Source organism: Diadema setosum, chromosome 11 (genome assembly GCF_964275005.1).
Source record: "Diadema setosum chromosome 11, eeDiaSeto1, whole genome shotgun sequence".
NCBI lineage: Eukaryota > Metazoa > Echinodermata > Echinoidea > Diadematoida > Diadematidae > Diadema > Diadema setosum.
In genome coordinates this window covers 4422679-4435160 of record NC_092695.1, presented here as the reverse complement: position 1 = coordinate 4435160, position 12482 = coordinate 4422679, and the positions used below count along the sequence as shown (strand labels likewise).

Below are 12482 nucleotides of genomic sequence, written 5' to 3'. Positions count from 1 at the left end.
CACCGTAGCCACCGCGTGACTTTCGTGGAATGAGGCCGCTAGAAAAGGCTGTGCTTGCCGCCTTGCTAAGCACCGAATAATCGTTGTACGATATAGGAAGATAGCGGAATCTAAATTCCACTAACTGCTGGTTTCTAGAACCGTTAGTACCGCGAAATGCGATAAAAGATCAGAATTTTCGACTGCGATAAGGGAACTACGTTCGAATACTCGTGCGTAGAAAAGCGATATGACTGCGCGTGCGCAAAGCGGGTCTCTCAATGTAGTCTCTTTCGGAGACTCCAGAAGTAAAATTACTTTAGTGGAGGCTCACTCCAATAATTGCAAGAACACAAAGAAGTAAGGTTGAAACATAACTTCTATTCTACTCGGTTCGGTCGGCGTCTGACGATCACGAACAACTCACACAACATGTGTGTTACATAGGATGCGTCACAATAGTCTCCATTCAAGTCGATACATAACATCCCTCCCCCTTTAAATGAATGGAAGGGTTCAAAATACTTGCCGGCTGGGCAATATAACAAATAACCATAACTTCGGTATTGGTTGATAAGTAGTTCCCAAAAACTAACTTTTTTCTCTTTAACTTGCTTCCATAAATGTATACATGATGCACACTACAGGTATGTATTACGGGCTTACTCCACTTATATGTACATACAGCGATACTCTGTTCAAAATATGAACTCAGTAATTTGAATAAACTTATTTTGTAATCCTGAATGTCTTTATTATACAGGTACCTATTAAATGCTGAACATAACTATTTTGAGTTTCCTGCTGTGTTTTTCTTATTGTGGTATGACTATATTCCAAAACATAAGTTTTTGTTCTCAAAATCACTTTCATAACAGTGTCATATCATCAATATACCTATCAAACAACTAACACATATAATCATTTTTTACTTTGTACAAATTTGACTTGTACAAAACTAAGCACCTTCATGAATTAAATTTGACTTGTACAAAACTAAGCACCTTCATGAATAAACTGTCATGTTGCAATCCCTTAGTACATGCATAACAACAAACTAAATACTGTTGTACAAATGTATTCCTGTTAACTGATGGGTACATATTTTCCTGTCATGGCATAAGTTAGCTCTCTCTATCTCCAATATGTGTCACCATAAACCTATTGACTTCAACTTCAGTCAACCTTCTGCTTCTCCATTAACTATAACCAACACATAATTTACTCCATACTGAGCTTAATCCTGAAAATTGAAACAAAGTGCAGTATATTTTTTTTCCTTGTCCCAACTATGGTTTGAATAGTATAGGCACTGGTACATCAACATATGACCTTAAAAACTACTCATGATCAACTTACAGTAATTCTACAAAGCTTTGTCTCAAACAAAAATTATAACCCCTGTCTCACTTGACAAACACAAGATTAACATCACCAAATCATATATTTTCAGTACATATCTCACTACACCATTATGTTAAACATTAAGTGTTTGATTCACTTATCAAGCACTTGCAAATTATGTTCACATATAAGTCACCAACCTCTGGCGTGTATTTGGGTATAACTAACAGCATACTGAATAAATTACATGATTATAATATATCAATAACATGTGTTCGGTGTTTTTGTCCATTTGATGATGCATGTGAGTTTACTTGTACACAACATATTCTTTGAATTTACTTGGCATTTTCCTCTGCCTTTGCGAAGATCTTTGTGGTTTTGGTGTTGTGTCAGTATTTGGTGTAGATACTTCTGGTACAGTTTCAGTGTTTGATTCTATCTGAATATCCACCGTTTCTGACCTTTGTCCTACATCATTTTCAGTCGATTCTGCATTTCCATCATTTGTTTGGCTGTTTGATGGTCCTGCAACCTGCTCTTGTGGAGACTGAAGTGGATTTTCAAGAGATGACCTCGCAGGGTGTAGGATCTCACGAGGCAATTGGTTCCCGGTATCTGCTGGAATACAGTGTCTCATGCATGTGATCTACATGACGTCTCACATGACGGCCATCATCTAGCTCTATCACGTAGATTGATTCTGCGATGATCTCTACTACGTTTCCGTACAACCAGGTTGGTCCGGATGAGAAGTTCTTGACTTGGACACGATCCTGTACAGTGAACCTTCTATCCTTCCTCCTATCAGTTCGGCTTTTCATGGATGTTTGCTTGCGCTTCACATTCTTGTGTAGGTCTGGCCGGATCTGATCAAGTTTGCTGCGAATCCTTCTCTTCAGCAACAATTCGCAGGGACTATTGCCTGTAGTCTCCTGAGAAGTGAGTCTGTACATCAACAAGAACTTCTGGAGTCTCATTTCAAGGTTGTCACCGGATGTCTTTTTGACTCCTTTCTTCACTGTTTGAACTGCTCTTTCGGCAAGTCCGTTGCTTGAGGGGTGCTTTGGAGCAGTTTGGACGTGATGTATGTTGTTGTTGGTAAGGAATTTGGTAAATTCCTCTGACACGAATTGGCTGCCATTGTCACTGACAATGGTTTCTGGCAAACCGTGAGTGGCGAACAGTCTTCGAATGACAACAACAGTTGCACTAGCTGTAGCTTTACTGACACGCACTGCGTCTATCCACTTGCTGTGTGCATCCACGATTATCAAGACATCTTGATTCTCGATCTGGGCATAGTCAATATGTAATCTCATCCAGGGCTTGTCAGGGAATTCCCATGGATGGATCGGTGTGGCTGGAGGGCTACGCTGGTCTGCTTGACAGATGGGGCAAGTTCTCACTTTCCTTTCCAGTTCTCTATCGATTCCTGGCCACCACAGGTATGATCGAGTAAGGCTTTTCATCTTGACTATGCCAGGGTGTGTACTGTGTAATTCATCGATCAACTTGTTGCGCATGTCTTGGTCTGAAGGAATAACAACTCTGGAACCCCAAAGAAGTATTCCATCTTCTACTGTGAGCTCCTCCTTCCTACAGGTGAATGGCTTGAATTCATCACTCAGGTTACTCTGTGTCCACCTTTGCTGAGTGTAATGCACGACTCTCGACAACACAGGGTCTTTCCTGGTCTTGCTCCTGATTTCCTCAGCATCAACTGGTCTGGTGTCCACATCGGTGAGTAAGTTTACTCTGCACGGAGGCTGGTCATTGAACTCGGCGAAGTTGTCATTTGACCATTCCTCGGGCGATACTGTAGGCATAGGCAACCTTGACAGTCCATCAGCATTTTGATGCTTCTTTCCCTCTTTGTACACTATATCGTACTCGTAGGCCGACATGATCACATGCCATCTGGCTATCCTCGCTGATGCCATGGGACTGGCTGGTTTGTTCCCGAATATCCCAAGAAGGGGCTTGTGATCTGTTATGATGCTGAAATGCCTTCCATAAAGATACTTATGAAATTTTTTCAAGCCAAAGATGACTGCCAGGGCCTCCTTTTCATACTGAGCATAGTTTTGTTCGCTGCTTGAAAGAGTCCTGGATGCGAAAGCTATGGGCTGCTCTCTGCCGTCTTCATCTTGATGGCTGATCACGGCTCCAAGGCCATAGGGGCTGGCATCCGTTTGAAGCAATAAAGGCTTGCTGGTACTGTAGTGCGTCAACACTCTTTGACTTTGAAGAAGTCGTTTGGAGTTGACGAACGCCTTTTCTTGCTGTGGTCCCCATCGGAACTTCGGGTCAGGATCTACAGGGTTATTCCTCTTGTGGTTGCCTTTCCGAGAGGTCCCTTTGGAAGTGTATTCCGCCTTCAAAAGCTCTGTCAGGGGGGCAATCTCTGCGGTGAGATTAGGAATGAATCTTCGGTAATAACCGAGAAGTCCTAAGTACGCTTGTAACTGCGTTTGATTCACTGGCTTGGGTGCGTCCTTGATTGCATCCAGCTTCTCCTGTAATGGGCTGATACCGCTCTGGTCTATCTTGTGACCCAGGTACTGGATGGTTGGCAGCATGAAAGCGCATTTCTCTTTCTTCAGCCTAAGTCCATTGTCTGCCAAAGACTTCAGAGCTGCTTCCAGATTGGCTAGATGCTCCTCTGGTGTTCTCCCGCTGATGATTACATCATCTAGGTAGGGGTGGCACATTGGAATTTCTCCTAGTAGCGATTCCATGGTTCTTTGGAAAATTGCGGGGGCACTCGCAATTCCAAATGGGAGCCTTTTGTATCGATATAACCCCCTGTGAGTATTGATCGTAGTGTATTGCCTGGCTTCATCATCCAATTCAATTTGGAGATATGCATGCGACAAATCCAGTTTTGAATACAGCTGTCCACCCTCCAAATCCTGGAGTAGGTCCTCTAACGTTGGAATCGGATACTGTTCTAAGTCTAACAGTTTGTTTGCGGTTACTTTGTAATTGCCGCATATCCGGACTGATCCGTCTGGCTTGTCTACGACGACAATATGGCATGCTATGCTACTTGTCTTGACAGGTTCAATGACGTCCTGGGCCAGCAGTTCGTCAAGAGCTTTGTCTACTTTAGACCGTCTCGCATAGGGCACTGGGGCTGCCTTGTAGAACATTTTCTCATTTGCTCCCTCCCTGGGATGCACTTCGGCCTTGAAGTCTTTCATTTTCCCTAAGGTAGAGCAGTCGAAAACATCCTTGTTTCGTTCGAGTACATCTTCAAGGCTCTGTATCTTGTGAACCGTAGCTTCTTCCTTCTGGGTGGTCTGGTCCAGGGCAGGAAGAGTTATCAGGGGGATTGGTGAGGCTTGTAACCAATCACGACCAAGGAGGCTTACACCGTCTTCGACAACAAGTAAAGGCAACTTGTAGGTCTGACCACCAGGGGCTGGATCAGGGCTGAAACTGACATCCACTATGGCTTCACCCTTTATGGGAACTTGATCTCCAGTATAGGTGTTGAGCTTGACGTTCGTTGCTTTCAGTTTTGCACTGCCAATCGTACAAAATGTTTCTGCTGAAATGATAGTCCATGGACTGCCTGTGTCCACCTCCATGGTGATGGGCTTTCCATTCACACTAACAGAGACATGGTATGCTGAATTTTTTGCGAGTTTATTGACAGTATTATCCTTGATATGACTCATGCTTGCAGAATTTGGCGGTTCTTCAGAGTCACTGTCATAATCATTTCCTTCCAGGAAATGTGTGGACTTTTCTCTCCGCGCTTTTCTGTATGCGTGCACACTGACACATTGGCTTTGTGTGTGTCCACGCTCTGAACACTTGTGGCAAGTTTCAGTCTTGAATCTACAATCCTGTGGTAGATGATTACTGGAACCACAACGCCAACATTCCTGCCTTGTGGCTGTGCGTGTGATTGACTTGCATGTACCTTATTCACCAATTCTCCTGGACTGCATGTGGCATTCACACTTTCAGGCTCAATTGATTTGCCAATGCTTTTGATTTGTTCCAAGTCCTTATTTGCTACTTCCATAGCGGTGGCGATACTCAATGCTTTCTCATACGTCAAATTCTGTTCACTGAGAAGTTTGCGCTGGATCGTGTGATCTCTACAACCTACTACGAGGCGATCTCCGAGCATCGTATTCAAGTCTCGGAAATTACATCCTTCGCTACTCTGCCTTAGTTTGGCTACAAACTGTGGAATAGTTTCTGTGGAGGTTTGTGTGCATGTATAAAATTTGTACCTTTGCACGATTTCTGTTGGCTTGGGTGCAAAGTGATTTTGCAAGGCTTCAACACACTGTTTGTATGTTTTCTCCACTGGCTTTTGGGGCTGTAGCAAGGATCTAAGGGTATGGTATGCCTTACTTCCTAAGTTGGTTAGAAAATTGCTCTTTTCTTGTCATCATCCTTGATATCATTAGAAATCATCCATGTATCCAAAACTTCTACCCACTCTTCAAAACTATACCCTGCATCAAGCTGGGGCACTGGGCTTAAGTAATTATTGGCCATTTCTTTCATACACAAACTACCACACGTGCTCGTATAAACAATAGGCTACTTGTTTAAAACTCAATCTTAAACTATCAACCAGTACATTAACTAAACTTAATTTCTATGAACTTTAAAATTTGTTCACATTTATAACCAAATTATGTGTGGGTATAACTCTTCACGAGTCTACAGGCCTATGGCTGTGTGTCAGAAGTCACTGACTTACAAAAACTAGCATTGTGTAGGCCTAAATCTGATACACAACAAAAACAAAAGCACTCTTAATAATTAAAATCACGTGACCAAGGCTAGCACGTTAACATAGACTAGCGCACAGACTGCTTGTATATAATCAAATACTCACGATTAATGTTCTCTGACTTATTTATTTATCATGAGTTATTGTATTTTTACTAATTTCATTCATCAGGGGCATGGCATCTAAACAGCATGACTCCCATGAGCATGGCTGTTGCTGGCATGAAAACTCGACCTCATGTCATCAGTGAAGTGGCTTGTCCTTGGCTGGGGCGTTTGGCTCAACAGTCATTGACACTAGCTGGCTTCAAATTCCAGTTCAGGCGTTGTTCGCTGGTGCAGGCATCGGCATCGGCATCGGGCAGTGTTGTACAGGCATCGCCATCGGCATCGGGCAGTGTCGTGCAGGCATCGGCATCGGGCAGTGTCGTTCAGGCAGGCACGGGGAGCTAGGAGTAGGAGCGGGAATGGCTCGGCTGGGTGAGACGCTGTGACCGCTGTGACTGCGTTGGGCTCGGCGAAAGCAATACATTTAATAGGCGCAGTTCATGCACGCTCCCGCTGTATATACAAAACTGCGGCGGCAATTTGTCAGTCAGTCTGCTGTCAATGGGCTACGTAGTCGTACAAAGCTGCAATGCTCGGCTAGGGATCCAGTCGTAGTTACAACGGCTATGGCGGGCGGTGGCAAACTGCGGATCGTTCATACTCGAAAATGCATGGCTGGGGCTAAGCAATCTCGGTGGGTATCGACATGGCATGGCCGTGCACATACGCCACTAAGTCTCGTCAAATTTCTGTCCCTTGCAAGGGTCCGATAACACTAGCAGTTACTCAGCACAGGATCCCATTATCCTCGTCGCCAAAATTGTTATGTTCTTTAATTACTTTAGTGGAGGCTCACTCCAATAATTGCAAGAACACAAAGAAGTAAGGTTGAAACATAACTTCTATTCTACTCGGTTCGGTCGGCGTCTGACGATCACGAACAACTCACACAACATGTGTGTTACATAGGATGCGTCACAATAGTCTCCATTCAAGTCGATACATAACAAATATCAATTATGAATTGAAGCAAGCGGTATTACAAACATTGGTCAGTTGGTATTGGCACCATTTGAAATGCTTTTTCTCACTACCTTGAGATATCGTTTGTTTGTTTGTTTGTTTGTTTATTTTCCATCTGAGAAGATGGCTGGATAGCCTATATTCAGCTACGCTAAGCTGGTCTTACATTGTGGTCCAGTTGGATGTGAGGCGGGACCATTTCACTGGGTTAAACATCCTGCTCTTGGTTAAACAACCTGCTCTTTGCGATGAATGAATGAAGCGGGATCTTTTACGCGCGTGCGTTGTGACTCTCTTACACACGGGACCTCCATTTGATGTCCTATCCGAGGGACAGAGTGTTTCTGCCTCTCGCTGGAGGGGACGGTATGATTACACACAACATTACTTTGAGACTAATCGTTGTCTGCTACTCGGTACGATTTAACGCACGCGTATGCGAGAGCTTGTAATCAGTGATATAGTTGGCACCTGTGACGTCACGACATCCGGGCTCGTCAGCTCATTAGCATAATTCTCACCCAAAAAGTTCAATGTTTAACATGAAATTACGGGCTAAATCGTTATGAAATTTTGATTCTGTTTGCACCGCTGGGTCTTTTAGAATTAAAAGAACAACATATAAAAAAATGAAAAAACCGGCACAATGCCCTTTTAAGCACACTCACGACCTACGGCGCCATGAGAAATCCACACACGAGCAATTGGCGTATATCTGTGAAGTGTGTGGCAAGGAATATACCAGGAGAGATAGCCTGCAACGGCATCTCAAAACACATGAGGAAAGACAACGTAATGTCTACGAAGGTGGCAAGAAAGACGATGTTGGAGTTCCAACTGAAGTGAACCAAACACCGCCGGACGCCCCCGTTATCCCACCATCAAATTTAAACCAAGCACTGACCATGGTCGATATCTACGACAAACACCGGAAACTCATACAGATTCATTTCAGACTAAATAACAAAGTGAGGCACTTTTATAACTTTGAATTGCAATCCATTCATCCGAATGAAGTGATAGCTTTCGCAAATATTCGAAAGACAGAAGACGGCGTACAAAATCAACGTGGCTTCACATTTTGGCTTCATTTTAAGACACATCGAAACGCAGGAACTGCTATACCACTATGCCTCCACCAACAATCGTCTGTCTTCGTCACCCCACCAAATCACGGACTACGACTCATACCAGCCATTTATAAAGGAACTCCAACAAGCGGACTATCTGGAGTATGCCAGACACAAACGACCCAATTCAAAATGGTCAGTCCAGCGCGTGACCAATGTTTCCTTCTACGTCTACCCTCTGCGAGAATTCCCTATTGGCGTACCTTCAACCGATCTTCCCGGCTACATCACCAATAACAGAGCCATCGTGAATCATTCCCATAATCTATCGGAAAATCTGTCTTTTCCGATGTCTCGCCACTCATGTTGACACCAAGCGCAAATACCCGGAAAGAAGGACTTTGAAATATTTCCGTAGATACTCTTCCGAAAACCCATCGACTTTCCGCTGTGTGAAACTTCAACAGCTGGATGAGATTAAAGAAACATTTCGACTAAACATCGTGGTCTATGAATTGGTCCCCAGAGAAGACGACCCAGCTGAACGCAAGGAAAAGCCAATCGTGGCACGCCTCGTCAGAAGGAGCCTAAACAATTACTCGGACATGATGTACCTGAACTTACATGGAAACCATTTTGTATACATTGCCGACATGAAACTATACTGTAAGCATTATGAATGCCGGAAATGTGGAAAACTCTGGAACAACTGACGCGTCATGAGTCTCGATGCGAAGAAGGCGGAACACGCACCGTGTATTCTGGTGGCAATTACGTCACTCCGCCCACTGTCTTCGAAGACTTAGACGGAGAAGGGATCCTATACGTACCTGCTAAAAAGAGATACTTTCCTTTCTTCGCTGTGTATGACTTTGAGTGCTATCTACAGCACTGTGACAACGTTCAAGACACCCCGATGATGGAATTTGTGCAGGAACACGTTCCCATGAGCGTGTCAGTCACCAGCAATGTGATGGGTTATGCATCTCCCCATTGCTTCGTCTCCTCCGACCCTCATGATCTCCTCGCCGACATGATTGCATATCTCCACGAAATCAGTCACAAAAGTAGAGATCTTGGCTGATCGATTCTCCTCCACCTTCAGTTAAATCGATGAAAAATCGATCTCATCAAAACGATGGCTGACTCATCAAAGCATAAGTATCCTTCTGATAAACCCATTCCTCAAATTAAAGTCTCGTGCGACTAAAACAACGAGTACTTGCGTATATTGGCGAACTACCCGTCATAGGCTTCAACAGCGGCAAGTATGACATTAACGTCGTGAAAAAATATCTATACCTCGAGCTCCTGACTACAGATACTATTTCCTTTGTCGTCAAGAGGAATAATAACCACATGGCCATCAAAACAGAGAGTCTACTCTTCCTTGACATTGTCAACTATCTGGCACCCGGCTTCTCTTACGATGTATTTCTAAAAGCTTACCACTGTTCACAGACGAAGGGATATTTTCCTTATGAATAGTTCGACTCTCCTAAAAAAAAACTTGACCACCCAAGCTTGCCACCACATGAAGCTTTCTACTCTCGTCTAAAAAGTTCTAACATAACATCTGACGAGTATGCCTACTGTCGACGCGTTTGGGACGAGTGTAATATGCGCACCATGCGAGACTTTCTCGTATGGCACAATAAACGAGATACACAACCTTTTGTCGAAGCTGTAGAAAAGATGATTAATTTCTACAAAGAGAGGGCAATTGAAATGTTCAAGGATGGGATATCCCTCCGCAACCAACTTCAGCCTGATTCACAATAACGATGCAGACCTGTTCCGAATCATGAAGGCAAATCTCGTTGGCGGTCCATCATTGTGTTTCACAGATACCACGAGAAAGGTGTCACCAAAATACGCTGTGGCAAAACTTGTCAGAAGGTGGTAGGGTACGATGCTAATGCATTGTATTTGTGGGCTATCATGCAGGAGATGCCTACTGGACCATATACAAGGCGTCAGTCTCAGCATCAGTTTAAACGAGAATCTCGACGTCCAGTCGCCCAAGAGTGGCTAGGCTATACAGCGTTTTAAAGGGAGTTTACATTTAGCATGCCGGAAATAACAGTGAAAAGAGGATTGGACCAAGAAACATACCCGTGGATGGTTTCAACGCTTCGTCCAACACTGTCTACCAATTCCACGGATACTGGTGGCACGGCCACAATTGCCGCCTGACGCAAGGAAAAGACTTCAACGAAAGGCGAAAACGGTGTATGACCGATCTTCTTACCGAGACGAAGGCTACCAGCGATTACATCAAGGAGTGGATGGTTACAACCTCGTTGAAATTTGGGAGTGCGATTACCGGGAGAAACGTCAAAATGATGCGGACCTGCACGAGTTTCTCTGTCACTACAACAGAACACTTGACAAGAAATATCAAATGACTGAACGTGCTATATTGGACGCTGTTAAAACCGATACGTTTTTCGGAATCGTAGAATGCGACATCTATGTTCCCGATCGTCTCAAGGATAAATTCTCTGAGATGTGTCCTATATTTAAGAACGCAAACATCGCAAGAGATGACATCGGGGAATTCATGAAAGCGTTCCTCAAATGGTACCTACAGCATGGACTTGTAGTATCAAAGATCCATCAAGTCGTCGAATAGACACTACAGCGATAGTTCCAAGACTTTGGCGAGGTGGTCTCAAATGCTCGACGCGACGGTGATCGGGATAAAAACAAAGCTGTTATCGCAGACACCATGAAATTGATCGGCAATTCGTCATATGGTAAAAACATCACCAACAAAGAGAGGCATCGCACCGTGAAAGTCGGCAATTTCATGGACGCATCAAAGTATGTGCAAGATATCAACTTTCGGGATGCTGTTCCTATCAGTGACGACTGTTACGAAATTGAGATGGCGAAGAAGACTATCACGGAGAATTTGCCCATACAGATCGGTCTCTTTGTATATCAATACGCGAAGCTCCGCATGTTGGACTTTTACTACAGGTTTCTGGTCAAGTACTTGGATCTTTCTGATTTTCAGATGTGTCAGATGGACACGTACGGACTCGGCCTACATGGCTCTTGCCGGGAATTCCATCAAAGTCCTCATCAAAGCAGATATGCGAGAGGAATTTAAACAGGACAGGCGCAACTGGTTGCCGCGAGGTGACACCCAAGAACATGCTCGTTACGACAAACGAACACCCGGTCTGTTCAAGGTTGAGTGGGTAGGAGATGGTATCACTGGACTTTGTAGCAAAACCTACTACTGTTTCAAAGACGCTTTCATAATTTCATTCATAAATCAATTTTTTTTTCAGTAATATCATAGAAAATATCAATATACAGATTACAATATATAGGATTCAAAGAAAGAAAATAAATGTGTAAATTAATTGCAGTATACAGAATATGACCAGTATCGTATTACCAAATTTGCAATTACCGCAAAAAAAAAAAGAAAGAAAAGAAAGTAAACACTTTTTCAAGTTAATATTTTTCATAGAAGATTTGAGTAAAAATGAATGTTACATATACCATATTAAAGGTAATCTAATATGCTATCTACCTGGTAGGACAGTATAAAAGGAAGCTTTACAGTTGAGTGAACGAATTCATATTTGTCCTCCAAAGCACAAATGTAAAAATTGCAAAAAAAAATGGTATGTTGTCATTAATATACAAATGCCTTTCAAGAAAATGATAACAAGAGACCATTTCAACACAATGAGAGACATGAATGAAATAGCAAAAGTAAGCTTTCTTAGTCTTGCATCTCGTTATAACCTCAAACAAAAACAAAGTGGAAAGCTAAACTGTCGATTCCAACTTCAAATGACGTAGGGAGTAAAGCCAAAAAGGTGATAAAACGGACAGAATTTCTTTATTTGGGAATTTATGAATTCGTAAGACAAATTCAGGAACACAATATTACTTTCAAATGTTCTGATTTGAAATAACAATTAGAACTTGTACCATTATTGTGAATATTGCTTCTTCTCTCATGCCATTTGAATTTGGATTTGACCGAAGATTCTTCATTTAGCTCTATTATTTCTAGCCTTTCTTATCTTTGGGGCTACGAAGACATTATATTAATCATGAGTCTATTTTCGCAAATTAATTTTTTTTTTAAACAATGTGATAAATTTGTCTTTTGTAAATTGTCATTGTTATGTGGAAGAGATCACTAATTTTACGCATGAATGACAACTTGTTCGTTTTTGCAATTTTTACTTTTGTGCCTTGGAAGAAAAAAACGAATGTGTTCAC

General features: G+C 42.8%; 1 protein-coding gene across 1 annotated transcript; it reads left to right on the top strand.

The window, feature by feature from the left end:
• The first annotated feature begins 6761 nt into the window (after nucleotides 1-6761).
• On the top strand, nucleotides 6762-8941 carry LOC140234957 (uncharacterized). Its single transcript, XM_072314994.1, has 3 exons — nucleotides 6762-6829; nucleotides 8202-8579; nucleotides 8755-8941. The coding sequence occupies exons 1-3, from the start codon at nucleotides 6762-6764 to the stop codon at nucleotides 8939-8941; spliced, it is 633 nt and encodes a 210-aa protein (XP_072171095.1).
• The last annotated feature ends 3541 nt before the right edge of the window (nucleotides 8942-12482 follow it).